General features: G+C 50.6%; 1 protein-coding gene across 3 annotated transcripts in view; it reads left to right on the forward strand.

Moving 5' to 3' along the window:
• Window positions 1-983: 983 nt before the first annotated feature.
• The window catches only part of TAGAP (T cell activation RhoGTPase activating protein), a 51,476-nt gene continuing 31,002 nt past the window's right edge, over window positions 984-21,457 (forward strand). Inside the window, exons 1-2 of one of the 3 annotated variants that reach the window (XM_086745562.1) lie at window positions 984-1,052; window positions 8,204-8,292. In XM_086745562.1, the coding sequence (XP_086601688.1) occupies window positions 984-1,052; window positions 8,204-8,292 (158 nt within the window). Of the gene's footprint in view, window positions 1,053-8,203; window positions 8,293-21,457 lie in introns of those variants that run through there. The other 2 variants (XM_086745561.1, XM_086745560.1) reach the window with 2 other exon arrangements.

The following is a 21,457-nucleotide window of genomic DNA, read 5'->3' on the forward strand; positions in this document are numbered from 1 at the left end:
TTTTAAGGAGTGCATTGTGGATGGGCAGGAACACGATATTTCATCTCTTTCCTTCTGCAAGGACAAACTGGAGCTCTTAAGAACCAGCTCATATTTGACAGGACACTTTCTCATGGGAAAGAGCAGTTCCTGTGCTTTTTTTTAGCTAAAATACCGTAATCTGGACTGCCAGAGGTAGTGCCTGGAGGCAATTCATCATGAGTGGAAACAAATCCTTCAGCTTTCTCTCTAGGTGCCAAGCAGCACAGCTCAGTGAGAGCAGGTCACTGGTAAAAAATGATGGTTAAATACAGGCACGTCTGTGGAAGGAACTGCCCACTTGGAACCGATAAAGCTGCCCTGTGCTTGGGTGGCTTGGATTTCAATAAGAAGATGGAGTGTGTTGGGTAGCAGAAAGTCAGTCCCAGTTGTTTCAAGAGCCCTGTGAAATCCTTACCCCAGTTAAAAGGCTGATTCCCCAAACCTCTCCCCAGGAGACTGCTGAGGATGCGTTTTATGGCCCAAACCGGACTCCTGTAGGGACATTGACCTCCACTGGCCTTGACCTCCAGGCCAGGGGGGACACAGGCCCCTACCCGTCATGTCCCTTGGCCCCATCCGACACCCTGCGGTGTTCCGTTCATACCTGCCACGCCGCCTCAGCAATAATCCCGGCAGGGAGGACGGTGAAGGTTTATTTCCTCTCTCGGTAAGTCACTTTTCACCTCATTTCTCCCTACCCCTATTGATTTTCGGCCCCCTTTTCCCGGCGAGAAGGCGGGGGGCCGGTAGGCCCGGCTCTGTCAGGGCCCAGCTGGGTGTCCCGGGCGTCCCCTCGGGTTTTGCTGCTTGGGAAGGTGGAGGGGGGGGTTTGGGGTGGGGGGACACACGGCTCCTCCCTCGGCGGGGAGGAGTGGGGAGGGGGGGAGCCGGCAGCGGGGTCTCCTCCGCTCACTCACTCCGGCTCCGCGCCCGAGGCCGGAGCGGGCCTGCTCCCCCCGCCGATGGCGGGGCCGAGGGCGGGCGGGGCGGCGCGGCGGGGCAGCGGCGAGGGGGTCCCGGCGCCCGAGGCGGTGAGTGCGGGGCGGCGGGGCGGGAGGTGCGGGGTGGGATGGGGGGCAGCACCCCGCCCTGCCGGGGGGCAGCGGTGGTGGTGGCTGCTGCTGCGGGCTGTTTGGGCGTAGAGGCGCTGGGCTAAATCCCGTCCCTGCTCCCCGCCCCAGAGCCCAGAGCGCTCGGTAGCCCACGGAGGAGCCACGGGGGTCGGGCAGTGGCAGGACCGGGTGGCCAGAGGTCAGGGCGACCTGCAGGCCCTCGCCTTTGGCCAGAGACTTGGACTCGAAGCGACTGCTTGAGGGTGTCACCGCATGGCCGAGCCGCTGGGACACCGCTTCGGGGTGGTGGAGTCCTGGAAAGCAGAAGAAACCAACCAAAACCCTCTGCCACCGGTAAATGGATATTGGTTACAATAGAACCGAGGGGTTTCTTGGCTGTATCTGCGTGAGGGAAAGAGTTAAAGAGGGCTGGGTTTTTTTGTTTTTATTGTCCTTGCTCTTGTTCTGGAGAGGTTTAGCATCCTTGCAAGAGACGTGTTTTGCATTAGTGCGCGCTGTGATCTCCATCCCGTAGCACCTGGTGGCCTGGTGCGAGCCCAGGCCCAAAGCCCTGTCCCCCGGGGGGGGGTCCCAGCTGCAGACATCGCTGCTGTCAGCAGGGAGAGGAGCCCCGGCTGCCAGCGCATCGATTGGGAGGCCAGAAGGGACCGGCACATCATCGAGTCTGACCTCAGACAGGAGCGAGGTGCTTGGCTGGGAAGCAAAGAGAAAATTGCCAGGGACTGAACCTCTGCGCCGAAACACGGCATTTCTTCCTCACGTTGTCAGCTTTGACAAATAGACTCTTGCACAAAAAAAAAAAAAAGAGATTAGTGGCAGGAGTCCTCTGCATGAATCACTTACACAGAGATGCGTGGAAGTAGAAGCTTCAGAGCTTCCAAGTATAATGACTGGAAGTGTATTTTACATGCCAACTGATCTGTCTTTCCATTGTTCCTCCTGCTCGTCAAAACTAGGGCTGCTAGCAAGAATAGACTATTTTGCAGTAAGAGCTTACTGAAAAAAAAAAAGCTTTAAGAAGAAAAAAAGAAATAAAATAATGTTTTCTTTAAAGTTGTCAGCAGAGACACTGTAAAAAAAAAGAAATTTCAGATAAGCGTAATTTTCTCTCTCTTCTTACCATTTCTTTCTTTTTAACCTCTCTGTAGTTTTCTAATTCTGGTGAGAAAGTAGGAAAGGAACAAAAAGAAAAAAAGTGGAGTGTTATTTAGCAAAGAAAGCTGGGATGCTGACTGCTCCGAGATAATTTTTTTCCTTACTTAACTTTTTTCAAAAGTAGCTCTTCAGTATACCTTGAAAAAATGCTGCTTTCTTTAGACATAACACAGCCCTGGCACTCGCACCAATATCACGGGGCTGGATCCATCTCACTGCACTGTTGACATTCGGTCTTGCTTTCACTGCCAGAGGTATGGATCTGGCCCCCCACTGTTTTACTTAAGCTTGGTACTTTTTCAGAGTACCAGTGGTCTCTGAAAATGGAACAGGACAGTACTGAATAAGGCTCCTCCACTTATATCCCGCTTTTTCTGATATTAACAACGTACATGAAACCCCTTGCAGTGGCACAGGGATGGGGTGTCACAGGAGTGCCAGGCCGTACTGGGACATGATCCCAAGAGACAAGAAAGGCGAATCGCCTCCCCAGCCCCATGTGTCCCATCAGTCCGGTGCACCATCTGCCACACAGCAGAGGGTCCTCCTGGGAGCTTGAGAAATGCGTATCTGCCGCAGATAGTCACGGATGTCTGGCTTGCATGGTGTGGCAGGAAAAGGGATGACAGCATTTGCGGTTAATGAAGTCCAGTGCAAAGCTGCATCCCGCAGTAATTTATTACCTTGGAAGGCAGAGGTGTGATGCGAGACAAATAACTCTTCCCCGTGGGAGGGCAGGACATCGGGAAGGCAGGACCAGGAGGGTGGGAAGATGATTAGGAGGAGGAACCTCCAAGTGCCACTGTTGCTGGGGACAGTGCCCGGCAGTGCTCAGCAGAGCTCATGGGGGGAGTTTGTCACAGCTGGCTCTTAGCAAGCCCGCAGCAGGGCCCCTGCGGGGGCTCTAAATCACACTGATTGCACAGTCAATAAAGAAAATCTCATCAGTTCCCATAACCAGTTGTTGGCTTTTAAACCTCTTTAGATAAAAATCTGTTTATTGCTATGTTGTTAGGAGTTCAGAGTAACTGCACTGACTGCGGCGACATTAGGAGCACAAAGTAGCTTTGGAAAAGAGTTTTAATATAGACCAGCTCAAGGCAAATTCCAGTCTAGTTTATTCCATATGAGCCTGGAGCCACTCCTTGGGATGGCTAGCTTAAATCAAGAGTGTTGCCACTTATTTCAGAGGAACGACTCTCTGCCCACACTGGTACAACCGAGGCCAGAAATCCTCCTCTTGTATCTATTTGTACGTTCCCTCCCAGCTTGTGTGACTGTTTTGGGGCAGCAGCATTCCAGCCCATCCCCGTCGGTTAGGGAGCAGAGCCCTGCTTTGGGGTGGGCAGCGCTGGCTGCTGCAGGCACAGCCTGAGCTGCGGCACCAGCAGCATCTGCAGGTGGTTTGGTTTGGCAACGTCTTGGAGAGTGTCTGGATGCTCCTGCCCTGCGCTGCGTGCTCCGAGCCCTTCCCACTCCCTCGCAGCCATGGGAGCCTGCCCCAGCAGTTCCCGCCTGGCTTATCACCTGCCCCACTTCTCTTCTTCCATTTACCCTACCCTTCCTGAACGACACCAGTTAAACAGTGATAACAAGATTTGGTCCCTTGCTCCCATCATCTCAGTCACCCCTGTTACACCCCTACCTCATCTGTTCCCACCGTGCCCGCCTGGGCGATGCCCCCTGCACAGCGATGCTTGTAGGGTGCCGGCTGCACCCACTCACCTCCCTGCGGGAAGGAGCCAGACCCTTCCCCTTCGCAGCCGGGCAGGGAGCTACGGGTGAGGACGCCCCCGCTGCGGTGACTGCTGGGGGCTCGAGGCCTGGCTGTGTTGGGGAGAGGTGGTCCCGCTTTCAAGGTGGAGCAGGGCCACACCATGGCTCTTGCCCCCTGCTTGCTGCTGGCCTCGGGCAAGAGACAAAACCAGGGGAGAGGTCCAGGCAAAAGTTCATTTACAGGACTCATCTCCTCCAGCAGCCCTTTTTCCTGCTCTTTTTGGTGGTCCAGTGTGCCGGGCTGATCACAGCTGCCCCTTCCCCGACCTCCTCCGCTTGTGCACATGCACAGCGTGGCCGGGGAAGGTCCCCAGGAATTTTGGTGGTCCCCCTGGAAAACCTGGTTGAAGAAATGCGGCTTTACCTGCCAGCACACCTCCCAGAAACCCCCAGGGTTCCTCTCTCTGCTTCTGGTGTCTCCTGGGATTTGGTTTAAGTGATCATCTAACATGAACCCTGTGAAGTTGCTGTGTTCCTGCCAATGGTGGATTCTTTAAGGAGGAGAAGGAAGGACGTGGGTTTGCCGTTTTCATGAGGACTCTCACCTGTCGTGGTGGAGAGGGGTGAAGAGGCTTTTAGTTCATCCTTAAGGATTGTAGAAGTAGGTTTGTAAATTTGGGGGCATTTGTGAAAGTCCTGAAGAAACAAAAGTCCAAGGTTTTAGAAACAGGTTTAGTTTTCAGCTAGTGCTGGTCCTTGCCTGCTGAAGAATCTGGCCGCCTAAAAGTCTCTCCGGATGGCAAAGTCACGTCCCTGTGTGTCTCTGAAGGAGGCAGCACTTTGGAAGGCTTTCTGAACGAGTAAAAGCAACTGATGCATCTGCACATATAAACCAGCAGCACGTGGTTAGCCCCTCCGAGGAAGAATGACTAAACTCTGGATTTTCATTTTTTTTTTAGGTGGAGTGGTTTGAGCTGATAAAGGAGTTTTGACTTCTCTGCCAGTTTCACAAAACAAATCGTTTGGTGTCAGGGTTGTTCAGCACTCTCAGTACCCTATATCCCACTGCAATGTGCAGAGCAGCAGGATACTTTTTGGGCTTTCCCTCCTGTTTTCCTGGTTATGGTTGAGTCTTCAGGCAGTCCTCCTTGTGCATGCCTGGGATGAAGCCCTTGTGCGGTGCACGCCGGTGATTTCTTTAAGTAAATGGCTCCCAGCGAGTGCACCTGAAATTCTGCAGTCTGCAGATGTGATCTGCTGCGTGTCTGGGCATGAGGGCAGGTTACAGGCTAGAGTAAGAAAGGCTGGAGGTTAACTTGTGGCAGCTGCTGTGATATCATCCATGGAGCAAGAAAAGATTTCTGTGAAGTGGAGGAAAACCCCCAAAGATAGAAAGTATGATGTAATTGATAGTCAATACTGGCATAAATGGATTCATATTCTCCCAGCTCTGGGACCACAGGGCAAACTTAATTTGGCTTCTCTGCACCTGCTGCACTCTTTCATTAGAAATCACGTGTAGTTTTTTTCCACCAAAGTAGCAGCAACACTTGGCAACACTTGCCATGAAGTTTGTCTTCACAGCATGACATTGTTTGGTTCAATAAATCAAATGAAAATTACCATCCTCTCCAGGTGAAGACCAAACACAAAATTTGACAGGATTCTAAAGGATTTCAGCATCCTCAGTAAAGATGCTCAGTAGCCGTGAAGACGCACGAAGGCTGGAAGGCAGCTCAGCAGTCTGGGGGGGCTGGTGGGAACTTCTCATGGAGCTCTTCTTGCACTGATGAGGACTCGTGCCGGAAGGAAAAATATACACCCCATGTGGGAACTTTTATGCAAATTACTCTAACAAGGCATTAATTTGTTTTTTAAAAGCATAAAAACTGAAGGTGCTTTCCATGTGGAAATAGCCATTTCCAAGCTCCTGGACCCTGATGGAGTAATTTACTGCTTTTACCTGAAACATGTTGCATGCACTGGATTGATTCTCCACATCCCAGTACCTCCCACTTGCTAGATTTAGTCCTTTGCTACTGAACTGTGATAGGAAACCTCTTACCCTGTCCAGATAGGATTTGTTTTCAGTTCACTGAGAGGAGAGGCCATCACCTAGAGACCTAAGGGAGGGAAAATTTTGTCAGGATGACTTCTCACCCATCTCAGCCAGCAGCCAGCGCGCTCCTTCTTCAGGTGACAATCACTAGAGCTAGGTGAATGGTGTTATCTGCAGCCCATCCCCACTCCTGGGCTCAGAGCCCCTGCTTCCCCACCTTTGCAAGGAGGCAGCGGACTATTGCGGACCTGGTCCCTCGCCCAGAGCTGTATCTGCTAAAGCACGTAACCCAGCTGCAAAGGGCAGTGGTTTCTGCAGGACCTGTCATGGCTCCCCGACCTGCTGAGGTGACACTTGGGGTCATGCCTCAGCCTCTCAGAGACCCTCCAGAACCACAGCCCAGAGCTGGGTCTTGCTCTCCCTGATGTTTGGAGCGAGGGGAGGAACATCAGGTCTGGTATTTTCACTGGTGCCAAAATGTGTCTGTGTGTGTGTGCATATGTAACTTGAAACACATTGCTCATTTAATCTTCGCTATTTGCACTTGGTAGGTGAACTCGAGAATAACTGGAATACCAGTAACAGGAATAATTTGCTTTATACAGGTTCAGGGAGAAGAACAAACCTGTTCTTCCCCGCAGTGCAACGCTCTTTCTTTGCCCTCCTGGTGACACATCATCCCAGGCACCCTGAGCATCACGCTGCCACCTGCTGTAACTCCCATCCCCGCCCCAGGAAGGCTGTGTTTTCCTGAGCATCCCCCGTCTGCTCTGCAGAGAGCGTGCCTCCAGCTGGCCCTAGCCGGGCTCAGAAGCAGTCCCTGGCCGACCTCTCGCTGCCACTTGCTGGCAGACTTTGCACCAGATCAAGCAAGCAGTGTCTGCCCTCCTACACACAGCTTGTTTGGGAGTCTGCGCCGAACAGTCCTCGTGGGTTTAAACGGGGGCGGGATGACGGACAACACTGACAGATGTATACGCTGATATGATCAGAGCTCATGATATGAGGGGGTAAGCTGGGGAGAAAACAGACCCCTGCCGGGGTCAGGATTCTCCCTCACTGCTCCCACAGTGTGCAGCTATTTCCATCACTAGACTGGGGATTTATCCTGATACCGCAAGCCCAGCGATGGACAGACCATGCCCCCTACACATACCATATTTTAAACTGGAGCTGGAGGACTCCCCTGAGCTGGAGTCCTGGTGGGCTCAAGCATGAGGGCAACACCCCATGGCATCTCAGGAGAATAACTTTTCCCCAAAACAGGTTTAACTCTGCATGCTCTGCAGTGACTACTCTGAGCGCAACACGGGTTTGGTCACGTACTGACCTTTTGTCGAGCAGCTGACTTCAGAAAAGCTGCTGGTAATAATGAGTCAATGTTTATCAAATATCTGATAACAGACACATGTACGTAATGAGCAATTTCAATAGTTATTTCTTTGACTTCTGATCATGTGTTTTAAGGTATTTGTCAAAGGCAGGCAGCAAAAAGGGCCATGATAGTACAAGCATGGGAACAACCCTTGCATTCGGAAACCAGCTCCTCTGCCGGTATAATGGGCAGTAACCTGCCCTTTATTGGCCTCATGTCACTGCTGGGCAGCAAGGAGCCATTTATTGCCTCTGATGCTCCTCTCCTCTGCTCTGTCACCTGTTGAAATAGCCTTGTTCCCTGGCGCTCATGCTCGCATTCAGATGGTGGGTGGCCACACAGAGCCCACTGTCCCGAAGCACAGACTTGAGGGATTTGAGCCCTTTAAGAGGCAGGCAGCTCCCCCGTGGATTTGCAGGAGGCAGCTTACCCCCCTCTAACTGAAGCCAGCTTGGCTGCCTCTGCACGGCACCCGGCTTGCTTTTGGGAGCCCAGCTGGGCTCACCAATAGCGGCCTCTTCTCATACTGTGTTACAGAGCGTGGAGGTCTCTATCCAGCCCAGCTGCTCCGGGGGCATTTTATAGTCAGTGCGGCAAAGTGAGCACTTCTGGGAAAAGACATAGCTCCTTTTCTCCCAAAACCAGTAGCAGAAGCGGGCAAGGAAGAACAGTGCCCTACAAGCGCCCATGTTTCCCCACTGCCTGTAAAAGGAGCAATGACTCCTTTAAATGCTCAAATCTCTCACTTCTGTGGGAGTTTTGCTGGATGATGGAAACTCATAACAAATTCTTTCGCATTTTCAGCCCCTCAAGACCGTTCCTCCCCGCCGGTTTTCAGCACCATCACTCTTATTCAGCAAAGGTTTGAGCAAGCCATGGTTGCCTTCAGCCAGGTACGTACATCGTGTGTCATATACACGGTTTCTGCACAGATGTTTAACGCCCAGGAGCAAGGTGATGTACTTTGGCTTGCCCATGCATGTATCACGCGGCGCCACTGCCAGTGTCCTGCACTAGAGGGTTGCGGGTGAGGGGGCATGCACGTGGTGCCTGAGGCAGCTGAGCTGGCAGGGTTGTGGGTGCAGAGCAGGGGTTGCTGTTGTTCAGGGGATGGAGGGGAGAGGCGGTGGGATCTTGCACCTCCTGGCATTTCCCTGAGCTGCTTTTCTCAACCTCCCACTAGGCCTGCATGAGCCCAGCAGGAGCTCAGCCTCTTCCTCCCCTTCTCTCCCACCTCATGGCAAGGGCTGCCAGCTCTGGCTCCTTGTTCGTATTAGTTTCTGCCTGTGCTGTTGAGCAGCCTCTGTTGGCAGTTTGCCCTGCAGAGCATTTAGATTCTTTGCTTTCCAACTGTTTTTCCTTCTTTTGGGTAGCAAAGCCTTTAAAACAGGCAGAAGAGTTGGCTGTGATAACATTTACTGCCCTAATTTTGCTATGGGTTGTGGCTTGCCTGGCAAAACTGATGGGAAATTTCTGCTGACATTAGTGGCAGTGCCCCCTTCCATCATTAAACTAATTTCCAATATGCAGAGGAACGCTATCATTTGAACTGCAGCTACTTCACTGCAATGCACTGATTTCCAGCTATCTTCTAATAAAACCAGTCCAGCTAGTCAGACTGGCTAACTGGGCATGGTGGTGTTGTAAATAGGCTCGTTAGGTGTTAGAAAAAAAAAAAGCTTGGAGAGGAAAGGCAGGAAGGGCAGCAGTATCTGGGGCTTTCAAGTAGCAAAAGTCTGAGTCCTTGAGCATTCCTCACTTGGGCAAGTTGTGCTGTGTGAGCACTTGCAGTTAATTATTCTTCAGCTATGCTTCTCTTCAGAGCGAGCACATTTTTTGCATTCATTTCTTGACACGAACATCAGGAGCTGTCAGACTTGGTGAGAAAAAACTGTGAGAAAGGCTAGTTTAACACATTTTCCTTTCACTGGAAACATTCCTGATGGAAGTCTGTGCAGCATCTCTGTGTGACACCTCCTGGCTTGCCATACGGCTCCATCTCAGTGCCCAGAATCATCCTACAGCCCAGGAGGACAGGTGGAACTCAAATACTGAACAAGTGCCCAAGACTTACGTCTCTGTTTTCTTTTATGTTATAATTTATGAGGTGTTACAAGCGAAAAATACTAACCCCTCCCCCTCACAAGCCCTACAAAATCCAGGAGCCTGAGCCTGCAGGAAAAAGGGGCTGCTGATGTCTCTGTAGGAAGGAGACAGCAGCATCCCTGTGTTGGCTGGCGATGGGCTGGAGGAGTAGTTGTGCCCCAACTCCAGCCCTGAGTCCCGGCCTCCTCCAGCCTCTGGCTTTGGCTTTCAGACCTCTGTCTGTGCAAACAGAACCGTCTGGGCAGGAAAGTGGTCCCAGGGCCTCATCCCCTCTTCATGCGCAATATAGGTCCTCTCTCTTATTTCTGCAGGATGCAGCATTTGCCAAGAGCACAGTGCTTTCCCGCTGGTGTAATCCATGTTGTTGCTGGTGCCAACAGCTAATTTGCCTGTGTGTGGAGGAGGGAGGTGTGCTCTGGCTCTGGCAGTCCCCCCATTTTACTACCCCTCCAGGTATCTCTAGCAGGACAGGCAAACGTCAGATGCCAGCACTGGGCTCCCCCTGCGATGGGAAAAGGGAGGGAGAGGGCAAGCAGCAGAACTGGGAGGAAAAGCCCTTGGGACTCAGGTTTGTCTGTCTGCACTTCAGGCGGTGAGCTGGGGCAGGGCAGAGCAAGGGCCACCTCCCTTCGCCCCAAGCTTTGCCTCCGCAGCCACCCTGGCTGCCCAAGGAGCATCGCTCTCCGGGCAGTGTGGGCAGGAGAGCTGTGATGGTTTCCACGCTCTCGGCAGCTTGCTCCCCTGGGTGACTGCTTGCTTTGCCTGTCCCTTGAGCTGGTGCTAATCCCACCAAATAGCCCGGGCAGAGCCCCAGCTGCTTCACCAGCACCTGCCTCACAGCACTAATGGCCACAAAGGTCTTGAATGAGCTCATCTTACAAAAGGAAGTATCATTTCTGCTGAATACATTTGGGTCAGTGAATACACAAAACCTCTGTGGCACAGAAGAGGCTTGTGTGAGAGACAGGTTAAACCCAGCTTCCTTTGTCCCACGAACGCAGTCCCTCCCTGAGACCTGCCAGGCCTGTGGCCAAGCCACTGGTGGCTTCACCATGACACGAATCAGCAGAGAAGGCCCACAAATCCCTATTGAAAGTGCTTTTTGTTTGTCTCTGATCAGTACAAACTAATCAACCTTTAAATGAAAAATGTCTTTTGTATTCCAAAAAAGGTTGTCTCCATGCCATAATGCCCCATCAGTACTGAAGTGTCATGATCTTGGGCAACGCTCCAGACATGCTGCCTGCAGGCATGCTCTAGAGCCTCTGCATCTACAGAAGCAGAAACAGAAAAGTCTCTATTACACTGAGTGGCAAGAAAATTGTCACAAGTTGGAGAACAACCCACCTTCATAAAGCCATCACCTTTCAGGGTTCAGAGCAGTCACAGCTAAGAAGATGGAACATCTCCTGATTTTTTCTATGCAGCTAGTAAGCTATAAAAATACAATGGAGCACTTAGCGGAGCATTATCCTTCATAGCCACTATACAGCAAGGATGATCTGGTGTGATCTGATTGCCAAACCATGAACTGTCCAGTCCTGAGTGTTCTTGGTCTAAATGGTGACTTTCGCTTGCCCCTACGTGACTGGGCAGGTGATTGTAGTAACTGAACCGTAAGATATTTCCAGAAAATTGATGAGTTTATTCATCTTGCAGATTCAGCTGCCTAGGGACTAGTTTCCTCCAGCTCTCAAGCCAGTTCCTGGTTGCAGCAGCATGTGGGACATGGTCTAATCAACTCGTGCAGATCCAGACATTGACTGAAGAGCTAGCTTAAAGTCGCTGCAGTGTGTGGTTTCTGGACCTGAGCAATTGCCAGTAGCATTAGGAAAAGGTAACAAAAGCATACTCCCACGCTTACTTTCTGGGTATTAACCAACATGCCGATCCTTTGGGTTTATGTTGGACAAACTTCAAGAAGTAAATAGGGCAAACCTTTCGTTTTAAAGCACATATCTCCATAGCAAACTGAAACCCTGAAGGAACGTGTTCCTTGGGATGTTGTCTAGAGGACATTTCCTGGCAGTTGATGTTTGTAGCAGGCATCTTCTGTACCCCTGAGGCTGAGTTTGCGTATTGCTTATTAGGTGCTAATTTCATTACCCACTCCTGGCAGGAGAAGACATTAAACAAGGCTCGTCCTCTTCAAACACTTATGGGGACAGGATCCCCTACCCCAAAGGTTTTCCACTGGATTTTCCACTGATGTAGTGCTGGAGAGGTCAGTGGACCCAGACCAACTCTTGCTGTGATGGCAGACGCAATTGCGGAAGTTAAGAGGAGCAGTGTACTGAAGATGGCACTCAACTGGCCTTTCAACGGAGTGAGGAAGGTCTGATTTGCAGCTTTTTTGTGGCATTGGGAAAGTCATTTAATTAACCACTGTCTTGATTTCCAGCCTGATAGTGAAGATAGCACTGCATTTCCTTGCAGAGGAAAACATCTGTTTGGGGGGGTCTTCTCTTCACACTGACAGAATGAGAGGTGGGGGAACTTGGGCTCCGTGTGATCTTTTTCTGTGTTGCGCTGGCTCCTTCCCCTGCCCAGGCAGCCAGGTCCACTATAGGGAGGCACAGCATGTACTGAACTCTGCTACAGAGATGCTGGATCCCATCCCAGCACTGAAGATCTGATTCCTGTCATCATGCAACCACATTTAGTCGCCTTTTTTTTTTTAATGGTGTGACAGACTTGCCTTGCCAAGCTGAGAAAGCTCGGGGAAATATCTGCAGAGATGCAGAGGGGGTGAGTCATGCAGAGCCTGGGGGCTGACGGCAGAGACCCTTGTGTGTAAGGCTGTGGTTAAAGGAGGTGGGAGGGTTTCTTGCTGGTCATGGGACTGAAGTGGGCAGGTGTAGATGAGTCAAGTCTTGCTGCAAAACAAGACCTCTGAAGCTGATATCAGGAGGGGTTTGCTGGTAACACTAGGGAGTTTTATGGGTCAGCTTGAGACTTCGATTTCCTTTCTATACCCTCCTACTACTTCTTGACAACCATGCTGCTCCTGCCCTTCACTTTTTCTCGTCATTCACTTTTACTGTCTTCCTCCATTTTTCATCCTTTGTGTGCTTAAACTAGCTAAATGCTTTTACTCTCTTGTTTAACCAGCTGATGGTAGTACTGTGAGTTTTCTTTCATAGGCTGACTGATGGGAAAATAATGAGAAGGAAAATAATACTGTCATAGCACCAGCCATATGGAAGCACAGTGGGTAGAGTGTTGCCTTTCAGGGACAGAGTGGGTGTCCACCCCTTGCTCTGGTCCAGATGACCTGTATCATCCTCAGTGTGACATTTAACCTCTCTGCATGAGACGTCTCCATTTGTACCACAGGGTTAATAATGCTGCCTTTCCTCACAGGGATACGATGAGGAAAGGAGTAGTTAACATCAGGAGGCACTCAACACAGCGATGGGGCTGAGTGTTTTGGAGATAGGCATAAGACAGTCAGGAACTGCAGAGACCTGGAGCAAGCCCAAAAGATGAGGTTTTTCAGGGTAAGACTTGTCCCTTTGTTAACTGTTAGCATAACAGGACTTTGAGCCATGCGGGGAGCCTTCTTTTTTTAATAATACAAGTACTAAATAAAAATACTACATATAAATTGAAAGCAGCATTACTTGAGAAACAGTTTTGTGAAAACAAGCCTATTTATAAACACAGAAGTAACATGCAGCTTCTTGTGCGGGTTGGTTCAAAACAACTCATAGAAACTGTTCTGACGAGAAACTCGGAGATTGGCTGACATTATTATAGACGGTACCTGCTTTCTTTGGAAATGCTACTTTTTTGTTGAAAAAGTAAAACCGACTAAAAATATCACCCAAACTAAAAAGCTTCTCAATGGGAAAAATATGTCATCGTTGTTGGTAGAGAACGTGAAACTTTCATTCTACCTGTTTTCTAACTTTCATGTGAGCTCTAGAAGCTTGGCCTGCGTGACTCCCCTTTGTGCTTGTGATATATTGCAGTCTCGTGACAGCTGGAATCCAAATTTATTCAATGATCACCAAAAAACCATGTTTTTTCACACCAGGAAAGCTGAGCACATTTTGAAGCAGTATCAAACTGCCACTGACTGATGTCACCACACACATATGTGTGGCTCCAAGACCAGTCACTGAGGGCTATGATGGGTTGAATTCGATGGGGTGAATCAGGAGCTGAGGTGTCTCCTGTACAGGGGTCAGCCCGCAGCAGGACAGCCTGCAGAGCCCACGCTGCTGGCATGACAAGAGGCATCTAAGTTTTCCCCAAATGCAGATGCATCGGGGCATCCACGCAGCTTTAAAATGACTGGAGGGACTTCAGCTCTTACTGCCCTGCCCTTACGTGTCACCATTCCCTCTCTGGAAGTTACAGCCAGCAGCAAAGGCTGGTGGATGGGTGCTTACAGCTCTGGTACCAAGTCTGCTGCTTCTGTATTACAGCACTAAGTGATGGGGTTTGGGCTAAGCTGGAGATGTTCCCCTGGAGAAAACCTGGGAGCACTCGCTTGCTCCGTTTTACCTGCAGACCGGTGCGCGCAGGATGTTCATCGAGTGGGCAGTGACAAGCAGCATCCAGTGGCTGGGCTGCAGCTGCTGCCCACTCAGATGCTGAACCATACAGTTTTTTGTTCCACACACGGGGCAGACTCTGTGCTTCCATCAGCACGCCTTGTTTAAAGCGGTAAAACTTGCATTATCTCTCCAAGCCTCAGTCGTAACCAGCTTATCTCTAAGCAGCTAATCCTTTCATTTCATTTCTAAATGAAACCCTCAGGCAAGGCAGAAAAGGTGTTTTCTGACCTTTTTGCATACACACAGCTATTCCCACGTATTTGCCACTAGAAATGTGCAGGGGCAAGTGTGACGTTGCTACTGGACGCATCTAGGACTCAGCTGAGTCCAGCGGTTTTGCAGGCAGCTGGACAGGCACATCTTCATCCAGAAATGGCCAACACTCTGCTGCACTCACAGAATGCTTTTAGAAAACAGAATTCTGTGGTTTTTGAAAATGATGTATCTAGAAAAGAGAGCTTGTAAAAGGCTGTAGAGGGATGGGGGCTTCAGTGCTGTGGCCCTGTGAAAACACTGGTCTGAGAAGAGAGAGCCTCAAACTGAGAGATGCACTGATGAAAATCAGGAGCATTGCACTGCAGGTCTCGGCGAAGGCTAATTAACACCCATGACAGTTTACATCCTGTCTGCTGGTGGAAAGGAAACATGCCGTAGGCGTCCCAGGGCTGACATTCACGCCTGGCATTTCCCCACTGCCACTGCTCCGAGGTGCGTAGCACAGCCGTCAGCGTGTCGGCACACAGACCGCTGGTACACTGGGCCCGGGAGAGCCTGTAGGCAGGCATCTGGCTGGGACGGAGGACACTGCTGGGGGAAGCAGTGTTGCTCTGACGGGGGTCACAGGCTGACTGGGCAGGATCTCTCTGCTGATGCCTTCCCCTAGTTAACTGCCATCCCTTCTGCCTCATCAGTTTTCTGCATGGTGTTTGCTGCTGCACTTGGAAATCTGGGAATGCCCAGGAGGACCTGTGCTACTGAGCCTGCCAGGAGCGCTGGTAACCCTGGACATTGCTGGTGATGCCTCCAGGGCTCCAGCCAGGATCTCCCCGTGCTCAGCAGCACGAGGCAGCCCACAGAGGTCTCCCGCAGCAGAGCATCAGCCCTGGGCTCTCCAGGGCACCAGGCACCAGCTCTGCGAGCAAGCGCGGTGCCCGTGGGCGCTTTCCCCATCACCAGCACAAGATCATCCCTCTCAGAAAGCGTTCAGGTGTTCCCAGCATGGCTCTGCCCGGGACAGCCAGCCCATGCCAGCAGCTCCTTGGCACTATCCAGAAACTGGCACAAGCTGGCTGTCCCCAGCGAGTGGCTTGGACAAGGTCTCCGCATTTGGCAGGGCAGTAGCCTTGAACAGCAAAGATATGGACTGCCCCATGCCAGGTCACTCCAGAGCCAGGCCCATGCAATGTGACAGCCTTGCCACAGCCTGTCTTTGGCATCTCCTCGGTCACCAGGTGGGGACACTGTGAAGGACCATCCTCTCCCTGAGCCCTCTAACTGGAGCTGCACCTCAGCCCTTGGGTGGGTTTCACAGGATGCTCCTTGGGCAGCCCTGGCACACAGCTGCTTTCAGGGCACGCAGCACAACCCCAGCTTCCCCATGGATGCTGAAGACTTTCACCTTGGCAGCCTGCGGTGTTCTCCTCTGCTGGGGTGGAAGGTTTCTTACCAAGCATGAAGGCAAAGCCATTTCCCCTCAGAAGACATGCCACAGGACCTTCGCCTGTTCCCTCTGTGTGCAAAGCGCGAGCAGGCACCGCTTTCTGTGGCAGCTGGGCACCCTGACCTGCCCAGCCGGCTCTCCCGGCAGTGGCTCCTGTCACCCTGGCAGCCCATGGAGAAAAGATCGGGGAAAGCACGGGACATTGGGCAGAAGAGCTGTGGGAAAGAAAGCAGGCAGGAGTAGAAGCAAGCAAGAAAACATCTCTGCTCCTCTGCCTGGCAGGAGGTCCTCAGCCCTGCCCTCGTGATGGTTTGTCATCTTGACTAGGAGAGAACTGCTAACACCAGCACAGAAGGTGCCTGTCCAGCCCAGGGAGGAGCATTTCAAAGCTACAAATCGCACCTGGAAGAAGCTCTCGCAAGAAGCAAAGAAAAAGCACGTCTCTGTCCTGGTGCTTCCCAAGGAGTTTCCTATGAGGCTGCTCAGTTCAGGCAGAGAAGTGCAACTTCCAGCTGGGGAAATCAAAGGTGAAGATGGGATGGATGACAGTCTTTTGCCATCATTGAGGGATGCCTGCACCCCAAGCCCTGGCTGTGCAGACCCACGTGCAGACAGCGGCCATGTGCCAGCCTCCTGCCCTGGGGAGCAGCAGCCCCTCCAGAGGCCCAGACCCACATTCATTTCTCTGTCTCCTCAGCTCCAGGGCTGATGGTTCAAATAATCACAAACACAGAAGTCTTTTTTTTCCAAAGCATCTTGAGAGCCTGAATCACTTTTGCACTTGGGATTTAGTGGTGGCAGCCCATAGGCTTTTTGGGGAGGATGTCCCTGTCTCCCTCCATATTCCTGTTCCCCAGGTACATCGAGCACTGGCTCGCACAGCCCTGCTCTAGCCAGGTGTCTCCGAGTCCTTCGTAACCCTCCCAGGGAGCCTCTTTTGCCACTCTCCCCCCTCACACCCCGCTGTGTCCGGGGCAGACCCTGCTGGTGCCTGGGCTGCAGGGCCCCCCTCAGACCGGGGTGAGCCCCAGGGCCGACTGGAAAAGCAAATCTGTGTCCTGCTGGCGGTGGGCTGGCAGGTGAGCTGCTCTGCTCTGCAGTGGTGGGAGGGCATTGCTGATCTGCACAGGACCACTTCAGTGCCCAGAGCTGACCTAGGTGTAACTCCAAGCTAAAGCCAGAGCAAAGCCAGACTAAACATTTCAGGCTTAGGGAAGTTTGGCATTTTCCTTTTCCACCTCATTTTCAGTCCCACTTGTGCTGCTGATTTCCTGCATGCCTACAGGAAACTCACTTCATCCTCCTCCTCAGCATCCCCCCAGGGAGCAATACTGAGATTCATGGGTGAAGGACAAAGAGCTGGGTCCTTTTCTTACCCCAATGCAAGTGTACTTGGCAGGTACTGGTGCAGCCCACTTGTTCCACTGGTGATGGGCACCTTTGAGAGCAGGAAAAATGAGCCACAGAGGGCTGCGGAGCCATCCCAATGCTAAGATAAGCCCTAGGGCTGAGCTGAACCAAGTAACTCTCGTCCTCCCCTTACTCAGGTGTGCCTGAAGCAGGACCTGTTCCCTGATGAAGAGCCCTTGGTGCTCACTGAAGCTCAGAGAGCCAGGCAAGTCTCATGTCAGCTGGGTGAGACGGCTTCAGGTTTGTTTGGAGATCAGCTTCAGACAGTGCCATGGTGTCAGCCCATACGGGCTATTTCAGCCACCAGCATAAATGGAGCTACAGGGTTTCCATCCACTCCTTGCCTGTGCTCTCACATTTATCAGGCTTTTAAGCCCAGTCTCACCCAGTTATCCAGTGCCTCCACTGCCAGGCAATCTCCTGCTAGCCAGGCCCACGAGTACTGAGCACTCACCGTCAGCCAAGTGCAAGTGCCTGCAGCCTCGCATTTCCTTAAGAAAACTAAGATTGAAAAGGGTAAAGAGGATCAAACAGCACTTAGTCATAACACCTACTACTCCTACTCTTTCTCCCATCCACACATCACCTCCCACAAACAGCAGCTTTTACTTCAGTCTCCACCAACCTGGTTAATAGTTAAATGTCAGCTGAAGCAGCAAAACCTTTGCAGTTCTGCACCAGCCCTGAGCTCCCTGGTACCAGTGAGAGCCCGGGAGGAAGCAGCATGTACCATGTACGTGTGTATGCTTCTCTTGTTGCAGAAGAGGGCGGCGTTCCTGGAGTGTCACTTGTGTTTCTCATTCCGCATGTGACCCTGTCACCTGCTCTGCAGAGGAAAAAGCGTGCGGCAAATCGTGAGCGAGACGGGGAAGAACCAGATGAAGATGCAGTTCTCTGACGTAGGAGAACCTTCACACGTCTTGCAGGCGTGCTTCATACCATATTACTCTGACTTTGCTCTCTTGGAAGTCCCTGAAGATTTGAGTGTTACCTGCCACAGGAACCAGCTGTAAGTGAAAATCCAACTGCGCTTCTTAATCGTCCATAAGAGGATAGACTGGAAGGCACAGGATCTCCAGTTGGTCTCAGCCCAGTTCACTGGAGATCTGTGGCCACGGATGGACCTGCGGTTGGCCAGTAGCAAATGTCCTTACTGCCCTTCCAGGGCAAGTGCAACCCAAACCAATGGAGGACTGTGGTATACCGCAGATAGGCCTGCACATCTGGGCTTTATATGGAAATACTATGCAGCTGTTACATCCTCAGAGACCTACCTCATCTCCTCTTTTGTCCCAGGCAGCAGTCACATCCCTCTGTCCACTGCTAGGAAGCTAAGTCGCAGACTCCTAGCCTCCCATTACATCTTTTAAAACTCAGGCATTGAAGGAACCGGGGTTGGGGCACAATCACACTGGTTTCCCTGCTCCACACATATTGGTGGATTAATGGGAAGAAGGTGTGGAAATTAGTCCCAAAAAAGCTGCAGCCTGAGGGAATATTGCTGGTTCTGCATGTGGAAGAAATGGCAGTTGCTGAGATTTCAAGTACCCAGTGAAAAGCAAGGCTCATGAGGAGCTCTCACTGGAAGTATCTCCTTGGTGCTTCCTGTGCAACACCTGTCCATCAGTGGATGTGCTATTTCATTTTAAATCAGCTGTACCCATAAAAGCAAAATCCCATTTGCTTTCATGTCAAAATGAAGTCCCACCAAGGTGCCCACCTCTGGGCAGGAGTAGGAAATGCATCTATTTGTTACTGAACAATATAATCCAGAAAAATTATATAAATGCTGTCAATCATTGTTTTTCTAAGCCTCTTGTACCCAGCCTGACCCCACAAAACTCATCCAGGAGGACGCCTTATCCCTGTCCTCACTGTGTATCAACTCTATGCAAGCCCTTTTCCTTCTTAGAAATGCTCTTGATCAAAATGGCTTATCTCCTGTGGAAATCAGTCTCTACACTATGTACCCATCTATAGGAAATTTATCAAAAGCTCAGCTCTGCCTGGGTATGTGTTTGGATTTCCTTGAGAAGCAGGCGTGGAGCTGCTATGGGACCTGGTGTCCCCAGAGCCGAGGGACAGCCATCCGCACCTCTCCTGCATAGAAAGATGGTGGCTTCTCCAGTGTCTATGGACAGACCTGTCCATCAATGTCTGCATGGCCCGTGACACCCAGCCCTGGCTTTGCGAGGGGGTGGCTTTGCGTTTTTACCCTCTGTGTGTTGGTGGTCCACATCTCACATTAATTCGGGTAGATGATGGAAGCCAGGACAGGTGACCTATTTTAAAGCCTCTTTCAGCTGTTTATTAACAAGACAACCACTTGTGAGGAAGCTTTTATATACCCAAAGCTTGATGTGGCCTTTGGGTATATCAAAAACAATCAGCAGAAGTAAGGAGATTAATTTTGCCTTAGAAAAGTGTTTGAAACACTGGAACTGAAGGAATGCCAATGCACTGGTGTCTGTATTTTTTAAAAGGTTTGACAACTTGACAAAACTGTAGAAAGATCCTATAAAAACTGCTGCAGGGTTTGAGAAAGCTGATTCATTGCGAATCTGAAGGATATCAGCTTGTATAGATTACTACAAGGAAGGAGAGGAGATGATTCAGGGTATGTGTGTGGATTCATTCATGTAGGGGAAACGGCTGCCACAACGGGCTCTTGAAAGTAGCAGAAATAGGCATTAGAAGAAGTGGTAGCTCTACAAGCTGTGACAAATAAAATGTGGACATAACCACGCTGTTAATAAGTAATTGTAAAAATTTGAACCTGGGGGAAAAAAAATGAAAGTAAATGGCTGAGAAGATCTCCAGGTCGAGAGGAAGAGCCTTTTTGGGGGGGTCTATGTGTTAACTACAAGCAGAAATATTTTAGTCAGCCACACATTGCTGGCTGGGCTTGCTCCAAAACTAACCAGCCGAAATTTCAGTGTGGACATGCAGTCAGACCAGATGATTTGGTGGACTCCTTCCTGGCTTGGAATGGTGGATGAACCTATGTATTCATGTTAACCTGTTTTCCTAAGGAAGTGAAGAAAAACACCTCTCTCCCTACTTGGTATTTCCTCATCCTGCAGTCCTCACTTGAGCACAGTTTCCATCAGCTTCATCAAAGTGTTGTTCACATAATCCTGTGAGGCCAATGCCGAATCTCACTCTTGGCCCTTCTCCTGGGTCAGACCGTGATTCTGACATGCCACTTTCACTGCTTCATTGCAAAATAAGGGCCCAGTTGCAAGATGGGAAAAGAATAAGCATCTAAAAGGGACCAAACACATTTGGAGGCATCTAGAGATGACAACTTGCTTGGGCAAGCAGCAATATTTAACTACAGCCAGGCACACTTTGCTGTTATCCGCAGTTCGAAGGTTGGCCCCGCGGTGGCCCTGGATCGCAGCCTCCCACAAACCCAGCAATGAGCATCCATCTCCCCTTGGCTAACAGCAGTAACTTTACTTCTACACAAGAAATTATACACTAATTATGCCTCACATGTATCAAGCCAAATAGATTTTCTTACTTCTTATACTTCTCTTTTTTCGTATATCTCTAAAAATAATCCCTGAAACCCCCTTACCTTAAGTGTTTTTTTGAAAAATAACGAAAAAAAACCGAGAAACTCTCCAGTCGGTTATAAACAGATGATGGGAAAATCCTGCACTTGACTAATTGTAGTACTGCGGCTGGGCTTCGTCTTTGGGGATTTCTCAAAGTTCAACTTCTGCATGAGTGAGCTAAGAGCCAAACCGAAAGCAAAAATTGGGCTCTGTTTGGAGCCCTGCTGAGCCAACCACAGATGAGCCGGGTAAATCTATAACTCCGCTTTTACTGACCTACACCAAACAAAACAAACAGGTCTTTTTGGGGCTGGCTTGAAGAAGAAATTTGAATGGAGCTCGATTTCTTAAGAATAGCTGCTCAAAATCTTATTTTTGGCAGGCTGCTGGGGACTTTCTTGCTGAAAGTGCAAGGAGCGCAAGAAGTTGATTCACATTTCAAATAGCTTGTTTTCAGCTGAGGAAACCTTACTTTTTTTTCAGTGAAAGCATTTTATATTCAGTTAATCTCTTCATGATACAGAAGCAATTTCCAAAACAGTTTCCGTCTTCCCTTCATTTTGCAAAGAGACAAATCTAACTTATTTTTCCTCAGCAAATTTACCGCTTTGACCCCGATTAGGGCTCACCATGGAGCTGGGTGGGGGGAGCAGCACTGTCAAGCGGCCACAGCTGCCCCGTCAGCACCCTGCTCGCTAACCCAGACCCTGCAAAGGGACATGTCACTACCTCCATCCTCACCCCAAGGAAACCC

Source organism: Chlamydotis macqueenii, chromosome 3 (genome assembly GCF_036417535.1).
Source record: "Chlamydotis macqueenii isolate bChlMac1 chromosome 3, bChlMac1.mat, whole genome shotgun sequence".
Classification (NCBI taxonomy): Eukaryota; Metazoa; Chordata; class Aves; order Otidiformes; family Otididae; genus Chlamydotis; species Chlamydotis macqueenii.